General features: G+C 39.5%; 1 protein-coding gene across 1 annotated transcript in view; it reads left to right on the forward strand.

Moving 5' to 3' along the window:
* Nucleotides 1-19,438, forward strand: part of SVEP1 (sushi, von Willebrand factor type A, EGF and pentraxin domain containing 1) — a 216,669-nt gene that overhangs the window by 162,934 nt on the left and 34,297 nt on the right. The window contains exons 28-37 of the mRNA XM_004372179.2: nucleotides 1,028-1,152; nucleotides 2,310-2,433; nucleotides 3,216-3,386; nucleotides 4,448-4,621; nucleotides 5,238-5,357; nucleotides 7,611-7,787; nucleotides 8,006-8,090; nucleotides 8,719-8,910; nucleotides 9,970-10,137; nucleotides 17,853-18,525. Of these exons, the coding sequence (XP_004372236.1) occupies nucleotides 1,028-1,152; nucleotides 2,310-2,433; nucleotides 3,216-3,386; nucleotides 4,448-4,621; nucleotides 5,238-5,357; nucleotides 7,611-7,787; nucleotides 8,006-8,090; nucleotides 8,719-8,910; nucleotides 9,970-10,137; nucleotides 17,853-18,525 (2,009 nt within the window). The remainder of the gene's footprint in view (nucleotides 1-1,027; nucleotides 1,153-2,309; nucleotides 2,434-3,215; nucleotides 3,387-4,447; nucleotides 4,622-5,237; nucleotides 5,358-7,610; nucleotides 7,788-8,005; nucleotides 8,091-8,718; nucleotides 8,911-9,969; nucleotides 10,138-17,852; nucleotides 18,526-19,438) is intronic.

The following is a 19,438-nucleotide window of genomic DNA, read 5'->3' on the forward strand; positions in this document are numbered from 1 at the left end:
ACAGACATCCAGTTTGCTAATGTTTGTTGTCCTTGGTTTTAGACAAAGAGCAACAGTTATCTGTTACATTTACCTCCCCCCGATTATCCAGACTGTGAATTATCAGAAGATTTTTCCTAGGTGAACTACATGACCCTCTGTGTAAGAAATGCCTTTTGGGATATATATTGAGGCTACCAGGAAGCATGCTGAACTAGCAACAGGTGGTGCTAAACTGTCTTTCAGGGAGGAGATTAATTGCTGGTGTTTTGTTGGGTTTTTTTGAGTGGGTGGGGGACTGTTTTGTTTTGTGCTCATTATACAAGCTGGAGTGCTGCTAATAGCTAATTTTTTTGTATGCCCTTTTTCAAATAGAACTCAAGTTCTCTTCTAAAAAAAAATTTTTAAGTAAATATTCAGAGAGTTTTAGTTTGAAGCTGTGTAAAAGTTTTAGCCAACCCAGGACTCCCAGCATTGTACAATAAGCTTACTCTATCTGGATCCATCCATCTATAGAAGGACTATATATATGACATTATTTTTCAGTTTCCTCATTGGTTTAAAAAAAATTTAATGGCGTTTGAATGAAAAGATTAAACAAACAAAACTGAATGAAATATTGACTAATATATTCTGGAAATAAGTTGCATTGAACTATAATAAATATACTAATAAAGCACCGTAGGCTAAGGAATAAGAAAATGAGAAGTAGCTACTGGTAGTCTGTCATGGAGGATGATTTCTCAGAAGAAAGTAGGCAAAATAGACTTACCTATTTTGTGTGACATAAAATATTCTATACATATATATATAGCTTTTACGGTTCAATATTCATAAATCCAATATAATATTCCAAACACTAGTTGATTATTTTTTAAGTTGCTATATAAAGCATTGGATTTGTCCTTATTGATAAAACATGCAGTAAGTTTAGGTAATTTTATTTTTCAATAATCTGATGCGTTTATATTGGCCATGCTTTCCTTAAGTTAGCATTTCAGGATTAACAGACAATCGGGCGAGTGTTCCTCCTTTTTTCTCTCTTTAGGTGGTGGTGCGTTAGTTCTTGGGCAAGAGCAAGACAAAAAAGGAGAGGGATTCAACCCAGCAGAGTCTTTTGTGGGCTCCATAAGCCAGCTCAACCTCTGGGACTATGTCCTGTCTCCACAGCAGGTCAATTCCATTTTCAGTGTATGACAGTAATGAGATGCAAAGGTACAAACCTAGAAAAATGTGAACAGCTCTTGGTTTTCAGAATTTCTCACCATTATCGTTTGATGGTATGGTTGGAGAGTAAGCCAGGCAGAGGTTATCTTCAGTAACCTTCAATGAACCCCCTTTTTGGTTTCTTGGTGATATTCTTAAATTTTACTGGAAGTGATTATTTTATAAAATCATAAGTTTAGAGATGGAAGAATCATAGAGAATAAAGTACTTCAAATCCCTCTAAATAAAGATACAGAGATTTAGGCTGGCACAAGATCACATATAGAAAGCAACAGATGAGCTAGTGATTGAAGACAGCCTGGAGTGACATAGCCTGGTTCAAATCCCAATTCTACCATGAACTTGCTGTGATGATTTTGAAGAAGTTATTCAGTCTCTCTAAGCTTCAGTTTTCTTATCAATATAAGATAAATAAATAGAACTACATACCAGATTTTTCACATGAGCGATCAAAATCCTGCATATATATCTCATGGTATGGCTTGGAAGTCCCTGGGTGGCACAGACAGTAAAGCATTCGACTACTAGGCAAAAGATTGGCTGTTCAAACCTAGTCAGAGGCGCCTTGGAAGACAGGCCTGGTGATCTGCTTCTGAATGGTTACAGCCATTGAAAACTCAATGAGGGCAGTTCTGCTCTGCACACATGGGATTGCCGTGAGTCAGAGTCTAGTCAATCCAACCGACAACAACATGGCGTGGCAGAGGAAGGGCTTGATAAAGGTTTACTCTTATTACAGTAGCAGAACTTCTCTAAACCTCAGTTTTCTCAACTCTCAATCAGAGATAGACTAGATGAGAAGCCTCTACAATACCTTAACAAACTGCAGAACTTTAGACAAGAAATGATCGCCTGTGTGTAGAATTTCAGAATTTCTGGCAACGATGAGCCTAGTGGGAGAAATTTTGGGGAGAGGGAATGATGGGCGGGGGAAAGGGAGAAAGGAGAACTTTGTTGTTGCGCCTGAAATCATACCATGCAAACGCCTACTCTTCCCCTCCCCTGAACATTCATGAATGTTTTCAGTAGGACTAAGTGAAGATATAACTCTGTGTTTGTGAAACAAGGAAAGCTTATCTAAAGATGTGTTTTTAAACTTTCAGGTGAAATCACTGGCTACCTCCTGCCCAGAGGAACTCAATAAAGGAAATGTGTTAGCCTGGCCTGATTTCCTGTTGGGAATTGTGGGGAAAGTGAAGATCGATTCCAAGAGCATATTCTGTTCTGGTTAGAATTTCCTTCTTCCACAGACCCTTCCACCTCTGGGCTACCCTAGGGTTTGCTAGCAAAAGGCGACAATTCAGAATTCTCTATTGCTCAAATAGTGTGTGCTTGTCAGTCTGTTGCTTAGTTAGTGAATCATTTTTACCTATTTTCATCCAAAGGATTTATTATCCTTTAAACTCTGAAATACATTCCATACAACAGGGTACACATTAACTAGAAATTTGAACAAAAATAATATAAGATTAGGAAATGGGACAAAAAGGGGAATAAAGTTAATTTTTAACATGTCGACAAAAGTCCTATGTTCCTGTTTGAGATGGACCACTCTTAGCTCAGCACTTTCCTGCAGCCATCTAAATGAGGGAAATAGGATAGCAACAGGTAGCAGAGGGAGGAAGGCAATGGATGTTAAAATATGCACACTGCATAGGCAAACTCTGAGTGATCGAAACTGCCTCAGTTAAATGTATTTAAACGAGTTTCTGAAAATGCCCTAGAATTCATGGTTATTTGATCATTTGTAAGAACATTTCATTAATATTCCTAAAATAGTGATTTTTTTTTCCTTAAAGACAGTATTCATCAGATTTTGGTAAAAGAGGGAAGGCTGTTTGTTAACTCAAATAGATTTCTGTAGCCCGTGATCTGGTTATATGCTGCCTTGTTTTAATATCAGTAGAGTAGCTCTCAAATGCTAGTGCAAAATAAGACCTGAACCCCCTGACTTGGTGGCTTTGCCACCATGTTGCTGAAAACTCTGCCTCTGTTTTCTTGGCCCTCAGATTGCCTGCCTTTAGAAGGAGTAGTACCTCACCTGCGAACTGCATCGACAGATTTAAAGCCAGGCTCCAAAGTCAGTCTGTTCTGTGATCCAGGCTTCCAGATGGTTGGGAACCCTGTGCAATCCTGTCTGAATCAAGGACAATGGACGCAACCACTTCCTCATTGTGAACGTGAGCTGCCTTTGTTGAAGTCATTTCAGTGGCTCTTGAAAAACATTGGAACCATAAGAACACTGTTCAGGAAAGCTAGATAAAAGCTAGGTACTTCGTGGTCACAAATATAGCACATATTCCTTGAATGCTTCCTTTGTGTAATTAACTGTGCTGGCCACCATGAGAGAGGTGAGTAAATGAAGATCCAAAAAGACCGCCTGTGAATGCACACAAGGTGGGGCAAGGAACTGGAAGTGAGGGAAAGACAGACTGTCAGGCTGGAGGCCCAGAGGGTCATGGGTCATTGCTGGATGGGAAATAAGGAAGAGATCTCTTCAGCTGAGTGCGTTTATTCATCCATTCATTCATTCATTCAACAATGTTTAAAGTGCCTGCTATGTGCTAGGCATCGGTCTAAGTCCTAGAGATGAAGCAGCTGAGAAAAAGAAGTCTCTGTTCTTATGGAGTTCACATTCTAGTGGGAGAGATAGAAAGAAGACACATATATACATATAATATTATTTACTCATAGTAAATAATAATGACAAGAGCTAGTAGTGAGGGCTATGAAGAAATATAAATTAGGGTAGAGAAATACAAAGTAAATACAGAGGTTGAGCTGGCTTATGGCTTATGGTTGGGTGAAGGCACAACTGCTGTTTTAGATAGGGTGGTCAGGGCAGTTTCTCCATAGCACTTACTACCACCTGACATATCATATATTTATCTGTTTCTTGTCTCTCTACCCCCTCTAGAAAGTAAGGTCCACAAGGAAGGGATTTTGTCTGTTTGGGTCACTGCTGTAACCTCAGCACCTAGGATAGTGTCTAACAGGTAGTAAGACCACCATAAATATTTTTTTATGAATGAATTGCATGCCTATTACGCGTCAGACAGTGGCTGGATGCTGAGAGTACAGGTGTACCTACAGCAGGCTACCCCCTTAAAGCCATTTCAGTCTACTGTTTCTATGCATTGAAAAATGTCATGCTTAAATGAACTCCTAGTTTAATATGAGGATAATGTTCTTTGAGCAGTTTACTCCTAATGGAGTTGTGTTCTTCCCGGTCACACTGCAGGCATTCGCTGTGGGGTGCCGCCCCCTTTGGAGAATGGCTTTTATTCAGCACAAGACTTCCACGCTGGCAGCACAGTAACTTACCAGTGCAACAATGGCTACTATTTGTTGGGTGATTCAAGGATGTTCTGTACAGATAACGGGAGCTGGAATGGCATCTCGCCATCATGCCTTGGTGAGATAACTTTTAGCAGTTACTCTCTGGGTTCATTCTAGTTTATGAGTGACAATCATCCCAAATCCGTTTTGTGACCCAGAATTCCTGAGGCTCTCGTGCCATGCCTTTGATAGCCCTATCACATTCCACATTCCAGTAAACTCGGAGCAAGCCTTAGTGACAAAGCTGCTCTCCACAGCGGAAAAAAAAAATCCAAACCCGTTGCCATTGAGTCGATTCTAACTTATAGTGCCCTATAGGACAAAGTAGAACTGGCCCATAGGGTTTTCAAGGAGCAGCTGGTAGATTCAAACTGCTGACCTTATGGTGAGCAGCCAAACTCTTAACCACTGTGTCACCAGCGCTCCACTGTCCACAGAGGTGCCAAAAAAAGGTTTTAAAATTTTACCAGGCTCAATAGTAAGACTATCTTTATCTATAAACTATAAACTAGGAAAATAATAGCTTTGATTGTATACCTGGAATGTACTTATGGCTATTATATTTAAATTATATAAATATGTATGAAGTGTTATGAGTTAAATAATCTACAATGATTTAAAAGTAAAAACAAATGTTTTATGTAAGCATAATGGAAATCAGCTTTAATATTTGTAAGTGATCTTCATTATAGATGTTGATGAATGTGCAGTTGGATCAGACTGTAGTGAGCATGCGTCCTGCCTGAATATAAATGGATCCTATATATGCTCGTGTATCCCACCATACACAGGAGATGGTAAAACTTGTGCAGGTAACTATATATGTATAACGGGGAAGTCCTACTTCAATTTTTTTATTCAAGTGTATTTTAAGTGTATGTTATTAAAAATAGGACAGTATTTTCAACTTCAAGGGGCATCCAGAGAGGTAGAGAAGAGAAACATCTTATAAAAACATGAGTAACAACTACAGATACTTTAAATTATCTTTGTGCCTCTCCCACCTTCTCAATATCTAAAACACAAAACTGAGAGCCAATCTGTATCACCAGAGTGTTGAAGGAATGTCTATATACTACAAGAATAACAGAGTGGATTTAGAAATATAATCATTGGTTCTCCTGCCTAAATTAGAGCAAACAGAGCTGCCAAATGAAAAGAAGATGCTTGATTACATCTTCACTCTCACTATCTTTCCTCTGCCTCGGGGACGCAGAATTATATGACTGTTTAAAAAATGTGCATCTAGCCTTGCCACATCTCTATATTTTGTGATAACATTTGTAACACCAGCCCATCTCTCAATCTATTGTTGTCTTTCTACATTCATTGTGAGGAGCAACTCCCAGAAAACAATAGGACAGAAAGTAAAGAGAATTTTGAAAGAGCGGATCAAATCATTAGGGTATAGGAGCCCAAAGTAAGGTGCATAGATTCTTTGAAAAAGTATTCCTGCTCAAAGAAACGGGAAAGTTATCCTGGAGACTCCAAATATGACACTGAAAATGAATTAGTACAGGAACCAGAGGAAAATTTCAGGAGACTTTTTATACGGAAGAGGAAACAAAGCAATATAACTTCTACTGATTTTTTTTTAAAGCCCGAAGCCACAAGGACAAAAGATGCTAAGATTAAAACACACCAGAAAGAAAAGCAAACACTACAGAAAGATATAGGCCAATGCATCAGATAGTGAGCTTTGAAACCAGTTCACCATAGGGTTCACTTAAATATTCTTAATTTGGGTTCCAATTGCATGCAAATGTTGTAAATTATTTTTTAAATATAAGATGGGCATGTGAGAATGGCAAGGAAATGGGGGAGTGCGGTGTAGTGGTGAGTGTCTGAAGGACTCAGAGGCATAGTTTTAATCTATACATTTATAATCAAATAAAATGCAACTTGTAGAATATCTTTAAATATTCCAGATTATTAAGACAAAAGATAGCTTTAAAATACCTTTTTAAACCCACCACTTCCTTTAGAAAATATGCAAATTTTTAAAACAGAAGAAAAAAATGAAATCATCTGTGATCCCAACCTCCAGAAATATCTACTGTTAGAATTCATACATATATATTTCCAATATTTTTTCTGTGTGCTTTCTATGTACTTATAAATATGTGTATACATTCATTGATATATACATAACCACATACTGTATATGCAGTTCTGTACTTTTATTTCATGTACTATTCTATCATTAACATTTTTTATATCACTGAATATTTTAAAAACATGATTTTAATTCATCTTCTATAATCCACTTTGAGGATTTCCTATAATTAACTTTTCTCTGTATTTTAACATTTAGGTGGTATCCACTATGGAAAATATGCATTTTTTAGACATAAATCTTTGTGTTTACATCTGATTATTTTCTCAAAATCAAGTCCTATAATTGCACTTAGTTTTTGAGAGGATTTCATTTAAAGTTCTTGATTTATATAGCCAAAATGACCTTCAGAAAAATTGACTCATTATATTTTGAGAATTCAAGTATTAGTTCATGCCTGTTGCTCCGCTCTAGCCTGGAGCCTCCCTTTAACTGATTTCCCTCCTAGCAGTGCTGACTCCTCATTTGTGCATAGGAGGGGCTTATGGTCCACAGTCTGTTTGGAAAAGGAATCTGGGGATTTTTTCCTGAATCTGCTTTTGCACAGTCTTTACATCAGCTTGAGAAAAAGTCAATTGCTCTTTAAAAAATGGGTGTGAGGTTGTGGAGGGTGCAGGGGTAGGAGAGTGGGAAGGGGGCTGAAGCCTTTCTAAGTCATCCCTTAGCAGCACCACTATGTCCCCAATGAACAACAACCTTTTTGGCCGGATAAATTTTGTGCATTTTTGTTAGTCATTACCGTTTCAAAATATTGTTGTTAGACTGCCTATTAAATACATATCCCGCCTAGTGGCCAATGTGTCACTGGACTTCATACATCTCCCTTCAAAACCTCTTCTCAGGATTTTAGTTGTTACCTTAACTGTAAGGGAATTCTCTTGCTGTGAGACCTTGCCTGGTTGTGTGAAAGCCACTTATTGTCCCCTCAAAACTGTTTCTTTCTTTTGAGAACCTATAAAATGTAAGGCTCCAGGAAATCCAGAAAATGGCCTCTCTTCTGGTGAGGTTTATACAGTGGGTGCTGAAGTCACGTTTTCTTGTGAGGAAGGCTACCAGCTGATGGGGGTAACCAAAATCATGTGTCTGGAATCTGGAGAATGGAATCATCTGATGCCATATTGTGAAGGTATGTTTAGTCAATGGTCCATGTTGTGTTTGGCACGCCTAGTGATGTAAGGGGTAGAAATGTAGTGTTATGTTGTATCAATGTTCTTTGTATTTGAAACCCAACTGTTTGGCTCATGTCTAAACATGACAAAACCTAAAGTTGCCGCTTTGAGCTTTCAGAGATTTTTGCACATACTAGTTAAGAAAAGTAATGCTTTTTGTTTTTCGTCCTTTAAGCTATTTCTTGTGGTGAACCAGCTATTCCAGAAAATGGTAGCACTGATGGGTCATCGTTCACCTATGGCAGTAAAGTGACGTACAGGTAAGTGTTCAAACTACGTAGTAGAAAGTGATGACATGCTGGGAGAAGGGGGAAGAATAATCCTGGAGGATGTTTTTGAATTAACGTAGAGTTAATTGAATTATGAGTAGTGTGAAGAAATCTAACCCAATAATCTTATGGTAGTTAACATCTAAAATCCTCAAATCCTTTGCCAAGTAGCCTATTATCGCCACCAGTGCCTGCTTGAGGCATGTTGAGAATGGATGACATGGAGGGCTGGTATTCAGGCTGATAGAATACTCTTTGTTATAAACTGGAGCTTTCACTCCAAACCCGGTATGTCTCCTATCAGGGACGAGATCATCTCCAAACAAAGAAAATTTTGTTTGAAGCTCTTAACCCATGGCTCAAACTGGAGGCAAGCCAAATCCTTAAATCTATCAGTCTATTTATTGCCTAGCATGATGCCTGTGGGGAAGATACATAGTATCAACCTTGAAAAAAAAATAATTTAAATGCTTTACTTCAGTAGTAAGAAAAGTGAGAGAGAGAGAAAGAAAGAAGAATTATTCCTATATGTGTAAATTCTAGATATCTTGGGGGGATTGGGCACAGCTAAAATTATGTAAATAGAGAAAATTCTGTAATTTTCCTCTATCTTCTTTAGGTGTAATAAAGGATATACTCTGACTGGTAATAAAGAATCATCCTGTCTCGCTAGCGGTTCTTGGAGTCATTCTCCTCCTGTGTGTGACCTGGTTAAGTGTTGTAGTCCCGAAAATATAAATAATGGAAAATATATTTTGAGTGGGCTTACCTACCTTTCTACTGCAACATATTCATGTGAGAGAGGATACAGGTAAAGTCTGCAGGCACCAGCCAAGCTTCCTACAATACTTTGTTCCTCATTATTTATTCAATAGGTTTCATTTGCATGTGACTGCCTGACTTTAAACGCACGTTCCTGAATCTAAAGGATATTCTCAAGTTTGTAATCTTCCTGAGACCTCATTTATAGAAAATGCCCAGGGAAAGAGTAAATATTCTATCTCACTTCCACTTCGGAAAACCTTAGTTCAACTGCCGTAAGTGTTCAGCCTTTAAACATGAAAGTGGAAAGCGTTTGTGAAGCATAACGCAGGTCCTGGTACTTTCGAGATAGGTTTGTTTTTGTAAACAACTTACAAAGATTTTACTCAGGATGGCATGGGACATAAAAAGCATGTCAAGGTGAAAGACTAGGTGTTTAATACTGTAAGATAAATTTGATTCATGATATAAGTAAACGTGTGTGTGTGTGTGTGTGTGTGTGTGTGTGTGTGTGTGTGTGTGTGTTTTCAACCTAAGGGACAATAGAGAGAGCCAGGCTATGATCAAATGATAAACATGGCCAACAGGATCTGAAATGAACAGAAATGACACAGACAGTCACAATCAGGTTGGCAAGGAAAGGTGGCTAAGCCAAGACATAATAATGCAGGTTTGTAAAGTCAAAGAAAGACCAGAGGTCAGAGTCATGAGCAACACTGTTCAGACCCCAGGCTCAAGGCAATGAATATGCCCTTTGACCTTAATTACCCTGATCTTCTAGCTATTCAGATGTCTCCCTTCCTTTAGATCCTGACCAGCCTATTACCCAATTCTCATCCAAGTAATCTGCTGTTCACAAGGTCTGAGTGTCCTGCAACACTCCCAGAGAGCACATTAATCTGTTTTATTTTGCACCAGATGGTGCTTATTGGTGTGTTATTTTAGCCTATTCATTGTTTTAAGAGGTATCGCCTGTTGAGATTTCCCTTGCTTTTATATAAATAAAATATGAAGAAACGTTTTTATTAAATTCCTCATATGTTCCCTGTTTTCTTCTAAGTCCTTCCTGTGTCATCCAGTGAAAGGGGTGATGTCATTCTTCCTGTAGCTTACAGGGCCCTTCGGTCATTGAATGCACGGCATCAGGAAGCTGGGACGCAGCACCACCTGCCTGTCACCTTGTCATCTGTGGAGCGCCATCTGCCATCAAAGATGCTGTCATCACCGGGAGTAATTTCACTTTTGGCAACACTGTCACTTACACTTGCAAGGAAGGGTGAGTAAACCGTATGGCAGGGAAGCCAGCAGAGGGAGCCCAAGAAGCAGATGAAGAAAGCCGAGAAGCAGACATCCCTGCCTGTGGAGACGGGCTCCAAACAATTCTGACTCATAGAGACCCTATAGGGCAGGGTGGAACTGACCCATAGGGTTTCCAAGGAGCAGCTGGTGGATTTGAACTGCTGACCTTTTGGTTAGCAGATGAACACTTAACCACTATGCCACCAGGGCTCCAAATGGGCTCCATTGGACACTAAATTTCCTGGCAGCTGAAGCCAGAGAGAGCTTTATGCTCTTGTCTTCTGACAGCAGAAGGGGAATATATCCTCCTGTGGAAACAATGTTTTCCTGGAATTAGAGTAATTTATCAAATCAAGCATTGAATGATGGACATTGGGCAATTCAGTGGAAAATACCTTTATACTTTAATTAAAGGCCCAAAAAGCTCATTTAAGTAGGCATTTGTGTATTTATCTTTTGCAAAAGCAAAGACAAAAACTTTAAGTCTCACAACTTAAACATGATATGTCTGCAAAAAAAAAAAAAAGATAATAAAGTCCAAGGTTTCTTTATGTCTTATGATCTCATTTAATTCAGAGATAAAATTTTTAAAACCAGGAAGCAGATTACAAAGTGCTTTCACACTTGATTCTCATGAAAACACTGTGAGGTATGAGAGCAGAGAGCAGCTCATCATGGGTTGGTAGTCAGCTTAGGGTCTCAAGACCGGTAAGATATTGAGAAGGACTAAATCCCAGGTCAGCTGACTTGCATTATATTGTTTTTTCCATGCTCCCGCAATCAATATCCTCACCATTAATTGCACTTTTCACACTCTGGATGTACTACAGTTGCCTTTCACACATCCGGGTAATAATGTATTCATGACTAGGAGCAGCACAGCAGAGGGGGTTGCCATTTTCTGGGTTTGTACCTGGATTTATATCTCAGCTATGTCTTTCAGTAACTGTGGCCTTGGGAAAATGGTGTAACCTCTCTGTGCCTCCATTTTTCTCCTGTGTAAAATTAGTTCATCAAAAGTTCTTACTACTTATGGTTATTGTGAGGAATAAGATGACATAATACATGCCCTAGTCAGAAAAGAAAAAAAAAAAAAGAACTCAATAAACTCCAGAAACAGAAATGAAGCCATCATTATGATGATGAAGGGATGCAGTTCCTATACCATCATGGAAGTTGGAGAGCCCATCCCACTAATACAGGACTGCCAGCAGGTGGCGCCAGTATTTCTTGCAAAAAAATCTTGAGCATCAAGCCCAAGGCCTCATTTATACCTTCCACGCCAAACTTGGCCTGCCAAATTCATCTTTTATCAAAACACTGCACTGGAGATTTTCAGATGTTTGCCCAAATCAATGAAGTGGTCAGCTGTTTCTTAGTTTTCTTTACAGCCTTATATGTATACTCCTTTGGTGAGAAACTTGGGAGGGAGGAAGGGTTAAATAGACATCCTAAAATCCTAATCAAATTTTTCCCTTTTTATTCTTCTCAAATATAAACTTCTAAATGCAACTACTGGATATGCTAAGATAAAATCTTTGATCCTTGTTATTAATGCAAAACAGAACTAATTACTAATGTAGATTTATACTTTCCATTGTCCTTATTAAATTGCAGCTGATTAAATATATAATATACTGCTCTTTGAGGGTTCTTCTAAGAAGAGATGCGCTAATAACCAACTTGGGGGCTCGCTTATAAAACTTTCCAGGCACATGCTCATTAGCAGACTTCCATTCAGTGTGGGAATCAAATCACTGAAAATTACACTTGAATATCAATCTGCCCATTTTCAAAAGATTTTTGGTTATTATTCCAGAAACATGCAGATGTTTTCCAGCCAGTTCATTCTAAGATGTGTCCTTTTATGGCATCACTGTGATATTCTTGGGCCATTTTTCCTTGGGATTATGGAATAAAACACTTTGTTTTATAACTTACGTGGCCTGATTTTTAATAACAATCTGCAAGCAGATTGTTATTAAATTGTTAATTGTTATTAACAACAATGCCTCTTGAATGCGAATACAAAATGTCACGCAGAATTTAATTAAATATTACAACATTTTAGATTTGTACCAATTCTGATTTTTCCTGCTTTGGTAGCCAATGTTTATAGGGCCTATCTCATCATCTGTACAAAATTTCTTCATTCTTTAAGTGCTTTTTAAGTACAATAAAACCAAAACCAAAACCAAACCATTGCCGTCGAGTTGATTGCGACTCATAGCAACCCTATAGGACAGAGTAGAACTGCCCCATAGGGTTTCCAAGGAGTGGCTGGTGGATTTGAAGGCCAGCCTTTTGATTAGCAGCCGAGCTCTTAACCACTGTGCCACCAGGACTCCTTTAATTACAATAAGCAGATGAAATATGCCCCCTAGAAATCTTAACACGCATCAGAGTTGTGACATAATGAAACAAACAAACAAAAAATAACCCAACACCATCAGGTCAATTTCAACTCTTAGTGACCCTATAGGACAAAGTAGAACTGCCCCGTAGGGCTTTCAAGGAGCGACTGGGCTGGTGGGTTAGAACTGCCAGCCTTTTAGGTTAGCAGTGGAGCTATTAACCACTGTGTCACCAGGGCCCTTGTCAGAGACCAATTATATTTCTATCTGGGCAATGGCTAACAGTTGATTACTCCATTTTTTGTTTTTGTTTTTGGTCCTTTGGAAACTATTTCCTTCTTTAGCATCTTGACATACCAACTGATGTATTTTAGAAGATATTTACTTTTAATAAACCTCTGTGCTCGTCTTCATTGACTTTGTTATCTAGTCTAAAGCACTCCCTTGGAGTGTCTTGGAGACACACAGTGGAAATTTTGCCCCTCCTTTCATACCAGCCATTCACATATTGATAGCTTGGACTCTAGGTTGTCTTACAAATGATCCTTAGAGCTAATTGGGAGGCTTCAGAAAGGGATCTCATCCCCTTTACACATTTCTGTGACTGGGTCTGCCGCTCTGGGTAGGATGCCTTGTTGAGCCAAGCTTGCAGCTTTGGGAATGAAGATCTAGGAAGAAAGATGTTTCAGCCAGCTCAACCTCAAATCTGTGCTTCTCTTTCTCACAAATGGACATGATTCCAAGTCTGTTCACTACCACAGTCACTTTCCTTTAGACCTATTCCAATATCTCTATACCAAAACCGAAACCAAACCTGTTACCGTCAAGTCGATTCTGACTCATAGTCACCCTAAAGAACAGAGTAGAACTGCCCCATACAGTTTCCAAGGAGCAGCTGGTGGATTTGAACTACCAACCTTTTGGTTAACAGCCAAGCTCTTAACCACTGTGCCACCAGGGCTCCTAATATGTCTATAGCCCTTTTTGAATTGTTATACCCAGAGCTTAATGTACAATGACGCATCCAAATTAGGCTGTAACTACTCCAACAGAGGTTTTTAAAAACACTAAATCTAGGTACTGGCACATGGTGCTTAAAAGACAAGTATTTTATTTGTCTTCCTTTCTAGACAAATGAGTTTCTAGAAATGCAGTAACCCTTCTAAGGATTTCACCATCAACTCATTGAACTTACGTTAAATGAAACTCCGAAGTCCTTCACGCTTGCTGCCACTAAGCCAGATTTTCCAGTTAGGCAATTTTTCTTTATTATCTAAGGGCAAGGCCTTCCATTTTATCTTTATTAAATAGTATCTTATAAGGTCAGAAGCATTGAATTAGCCCATAAAAATCCTTATTTCCTCCCCGACACAGTTGTATGTTGCCTAAAAGCTGATGGGCATGCAGGGCTGAGGACAGAGTTTTGTGGCATTCACGACATATGAAGAACCCAACTAGTATACTTCTAGTAACCAATACTCTTTGGGTTATCCAGTTAATAAGCCACTTAAATATGATTCTAGCAACATCATGTCGTCTAACATCTCATCAGAAAACAAAACCGCTGTTGTCCAGTCGATTCCAACTCATAGTGACCCTATAGGACAGCATATAACTGCCCCATAGGGTTTTCAAGGAGTGGCTGGTAGATTTGAAGGCCAGCCTTTTGATTAGCAGCCGAGCTCTTAACCACTGCGCCACCAGGGCTCCTACATCTTATGAGAGACCTTGTTAAATGTTCTGTTGGAAATCATTTCCAATTAATCTACACGTGCCACATTTTAACTCACCTTCCATGACCATAAGGAGCCCTGGTGATACAATGGCTAAGCACTCAATTGTTAACCCAAAGGTTGGGGGTCAAACTTACCCAGCGGCTCCATGGGAGAAAGACCTGGCAATCTGCTCTCATAAAGATTACAGTCTAGAAAATCCTATGGGGCAGTTCTGCTCTGTTGCGTGGGATCACTATGAGTTGAAAATCGATTTGACGGCACCTAACAACAACAACAACCATCGTCGTAACCTTGTCAAAAAAACACACAAGATGCCCGTGATCACCACTTCCTTTCCGGATGCTCACATGCCGTTCCTAAAAATGCCACAACTGTATCACACTTGCGGTTCTTTGCTCATGTCCTTCTCTGCCTTGGGTGACTCCTCTTCCACCTCTCTTCTCCCCTGACTCCCATCAATAGTCACTTCATCTGTGGGGCCTTTCCTCTCCTTCCCAGTCACCAGGTAGAATCAATCACTTCTCCTTTAAGCAAGTGCTGTGGGAGGGAAGAGGGCCTACAATGCACCAGGCACCTGGTGGTTGCGGGGGAGACAGGCTTGTAAAAACTAAATGCATTCGCATCACATCTGGGCACTAAGTCACCCTTGCCTAGAACCTAGCAGTGTGCCCGGCACATAGCAGGCCCTTAAGAATTATTTAAGGAAGGACTAAATGTTGATGAAGACATATAAAAGAGATCTTAGGTCTGACAGAGGGATATTGTAGGCCCTAAGAAGCTATGGGTAGTGTTGAAAGTGCATCCTTTAGATTCATTGATTCAACAAATATGTATTGAGTGGTAATCTTCCATTACATTATAGAAGAGCACTGCTGTGACTTCCATTAAGGAAGAGTAGTTGGTGGAGATTTTCCAGATGAGGGGTCAGAGGCTTAATGAAGTGCTGCCAGATTATAAAACACAATTCTTATGTCCTCAAGAGGCCTTGAGGAATAAGGAAGGTTCTGGAGGTGGGTGCTTCTGCCTCAAAGCAACTGGTCCTATGAAATAAAGGAAGCATTTCATAGGTGGCACATTGGATCCTAATAAATCAAGGGTGTCTAAGGTGCTGCCTATAAATTTCAGCCAGTAAATATGCTAGCAACATTAAGGGACCGATGAAGATAATGATGCATGTTTCAAAGTGTGAAAATGATATAATTGTGCCATAAAACATCAGGAGTCTCAACAAATGGGCTCCCATCCAGAGTACCTCCTATACAGAATAGTAGACTCTAGGCATTCAGACCTGGAATAATGGATTTTTAATAATAAAGTTATACTTTTAGGGTATTGTCTTTGTATCTTCCTGGATCTTTTAAGATAGAAGTCATCTGAAAATTGATTAAGTTAGAATCCTTATACAAAGAACTGAGCTTATCCAAAACAGTAAATTACAGCCAGCCTTAACAGCAGACTGCTTCACTGGTGGGGACAACCATAAATATTCGTTTTGAGATCACTTCTGTGCATAGCATGATTTGTGGCCAGGGGTAAATTAACCAGTCAACAAGGTAAGCCCATGCATACCTTGCTTATTGGGTAATTCATCCCTGTACGTGGCTACAGGTAGGGTGGATGCACACATCTCATCTGATACTCTATTATTTTTTCTTTGATCTCTCTGTCTCCTATAGATTCCATATATTTTGCCAGATGAGATGCAGGAATTCTAGCCTCTCTATAATAGTCAACACTTTATAAAACTGAAAGTGACCTCAGAATCAGCTCAGAATTAGTGCAGAAGGGTGGGTCAGCTAATTTGTAGTAGTAACACTGCAATACAGTTTCCAAAGGACACCCCCAAATTGTAATCTAACCTACTTCATTTTTAAAAGAGACACAGAGCAGTGTAGTGGAAAAGGTGTAGGTGTGGAAATCAGATCAACCAAATTGAGGTCCCAGCTCTGTGGCTTGCAGCTGCGTGACTTTTGGTGAAATTCTTAGCCTTTCTGAACCACCTTTCACTCATCTATAAAATGAAGAACTCAATCTGTTGAAACAGGATTAAATTACGTATGCAATTATTTTAGTCCCTTTACCCTTCATTACTGTCAGAATGACAGATCAGATGCTGGACATTCCTTCAAAACTCTGTCATCTTTCTCCTCAGTAAGAAATTGAGAGTGAAAATAAAAATGACTCAAATATAATTATTCTAATACTGCACATCATAATATTTTGTTCTATTTCATTGAGAAAGCATTTGGGTGTAATTTAAGATTTTTGCAAATTATCAATCTATCATCATATGTGGGCAAACATCTGGTGTGTAAAGAAAGGCTCAGAGTTATTAAGCAAAATATTTCCATTCACCTCGCCTTGAAGCAAGCACTATGGGTGTGAAGGAAGGGGGCCTACAGTGCACCAGGCACCTGGTAGTTGCAGGGGAGACAGACTTGTAAAAAGTAAATGCATTGACATCACATCTGGGCATTAAGTGACCCTTTTAGCACCTACCAGTGTGTCTGGCACATAGCAGCCCCTTAAGAATTATCCAATCACCGACCTTTTGGTTAGCAGCCAAGTGCTTTAACCACTGTGCCACCAGGGCTCCTTAAGAATTATTTAAGGAAGGACTAGACGTTGACTGAGAGACAAAAGAAAGAGAAGATCTTAGGTCTGACAGAGGGATATTATAAGTCCTAAGAAACTAGGGGTAGAGTTGAAAAATGCATCCTTTAGAGTCATTGGTTCAACAAATATGTACTGAGTGGTAATCTTCCATTACATTATGAATAGCAGAGCCATATATAGACCACAACTTGTAATAACCGCATGGTTAAGGGTTTCACCAGTTAGGAGGCATTGAAGATGGAAATTATAATCACTGCTTTAAAGTTCATTTAATATAAGTAAATATATAACTATGAGCTATATGTAGGCTAAATTTGGTTGATCAGAGCTTGTTTAAAGACTGGTTCTAAAACCATCTAAAAACAAATAGAGTTCCAATTTTTAATGGAGTCAAACAAAATCATAGCTTATTTTTTCTTTTTAAAATGTGTGTGACAAGTATTAGAGATCCTTTTATAGCAAAAATCATAAAGCCATTTCTCTTTCTGAACAAACCTTAATATTAACAGCAAGATGTATTTATATACCTCAAAAGAAAGCCATTTGATCAAGAAGCCCAATATTCAAACAGTGAATATTATTTTGAATAATTTGGAAATGGGTAATGGTAGTGGTTGAACAACATGATAAACGTAACTAATGTCACTGAATTGTACATGTGAAGAATGTTGAAGTGGCAGACAATTTGTTACATATTTACCACAATTAAAAAAGAATAAAAGTCATTATTGGAAAGGTGAAAAAACAATTGTTGTTGTTCTTGTTAGGTGCCATGGAGTCAATTCTGACTCATAGGGACCCACCATAAAACAGAATGAAACACTGCTCCGTCCTGTGCCATCCTCACAATCCCTGTTAGGCTTGAGCCCATCGCTGCAGCCACTGTGTCAATCCATCTTGTTGAGGGTCTTCCTCTTTAATAAGAAGATGCAATTATGTTTTCCCAATATATACTTTGTTATTATTTCTTTCCTCCAATCTCATAGCTATACCCTTGCTGGTCCGGACACCATTGAATGCCTGGCCAATGGCAAGTGGAGTGGAAGTGACCAGCAGTGCCTAGCCGTCTCCTGTGATGAGCCCCCCAGTGTGGAGCACGCCTCTCCAGAGACTGCCCATCGGTTATTTGGAGACATTGCATTCTATTACTGCTCGGATGGTTACAGCCTGGCAGACAACTCCCAGCTCCTCTGCAATGCCCAGGGCAAGTGGGTTCCCCCTGAGGGTCAGGCCATGCCTCGCTGTATAGCTCATTTCTGTGAAAAACCTCCATCCGTTTCCTATAGCATCTTGGAATCTGTGAGCAAAGCAAAATTTACAGCTGGCTCAGTTGTGAGCTTCAAGTGCATGGAAGGTTTCGTGCTGAACACCTCAGCAAAGATTGAATGTATGAGAGGTGGGCAGTGGAACCCCTCCCCCATGTCTATCCAGTGCATCCCTGTGCGGTGTGGAGAACCGCCCAGCATCATGAATGGCTATGCAAGTGGGTCAAACTACAGTTTTGGGGCCGTGGTGGCTTACAGCTGCAACAAGGGGTTCTACATCAAAGGGGAGAAGAAGAGCACCTGCGAAGCCACGGGACAGTGGAGTAGCCCCATACCCACATGCCACCCTGTGTCTTGCAATGAACCACCGAAGGTTGAGAACGGCTTTCTGGAGGTAAGAGGCTGATTGGCAAGTGGACCATGGCTTCCATCACTTGGCGGGCCAGCCCATTGTGACTACCCCAAAATTCCAGAGCAGGGGCAGTGAAGAAATTGATGGTTGAAAAATAGAAGTGACTAAAATCTATAGGTAGTGGATAACCCATAAAAAAATCCAAACCCGTTGTCCTCCAGTCAATTCCGACTCATAATGGTCCTATAAGACAGAGTAGAACTGCCCCATAGGGTTTCCAAGGCTGTAAATATTTACGGAAGCAGACTGCCACAACTTTCTCCTGCAGAGCGGCTGGTGGATTCGAACTGCTGACCTTTTTGTTAGCAGTCGAGCACTTTAACCACTGTGCCACCAGGGCTCCTTTAGGTAGTGGATAGTGAAGAAAAATTAATAAAGACTTATGAATCCTTTTAATATATAGCTTTCTACATTCTACTAGCATATAGACATTCTAAGCACTTTGTGGCAATATCTTAGCCCTAAATGTGAAGTTGGAGTAAACCAATTTTAATAAAATACTATTTTGCTTTATAGAATAAATTATTCCAAGATGGGTATATACTTTATTTTATAGAAATAAAGGTCTAAATGGAACCCAGAGAATTCTATTATTATTTCCTATTTTTAAAGAAAAGATGGAGCCCTGGTGGTGCAGTGGTTAAGAGCTACGGCTGCTAACCAAAACGTCAGCAGTTCGAATCCACCAGCTCCTCCTTGGAAACCCTATGGGGCAGTTCTAGTCTGTCCTATAGGGTCACCATGAGTCGTAATCGACTCAATGGCAATGAGTTTGGTTTTTTTTTTATTTGTGTTTTTAACCCATCCGTTCATTGTGATGCTGTTTTTGCAATCTTTTACTAGGCCTGAAGGTATTTTCGTCTCGATAGACAAAGAGTTAAGTCAGACCCAAACA

Source organism: Trichechus manatus, unplaced genomic scaffold (genome assembly GCF_000243295.1).
Source record: "Trichechus manatus latirostris isolate Lorelei unplaced genomic scaffold, TriManLat1.0 scaffold00016, whole genome shotgun sequence".
Taxonomy (NCBI): domain Eukaryota; kingdom Metazoa; phylum Chordata; class Mammalia; order Sirenia; family Trichechidae; genus Trichechus; species Trichechus manatus.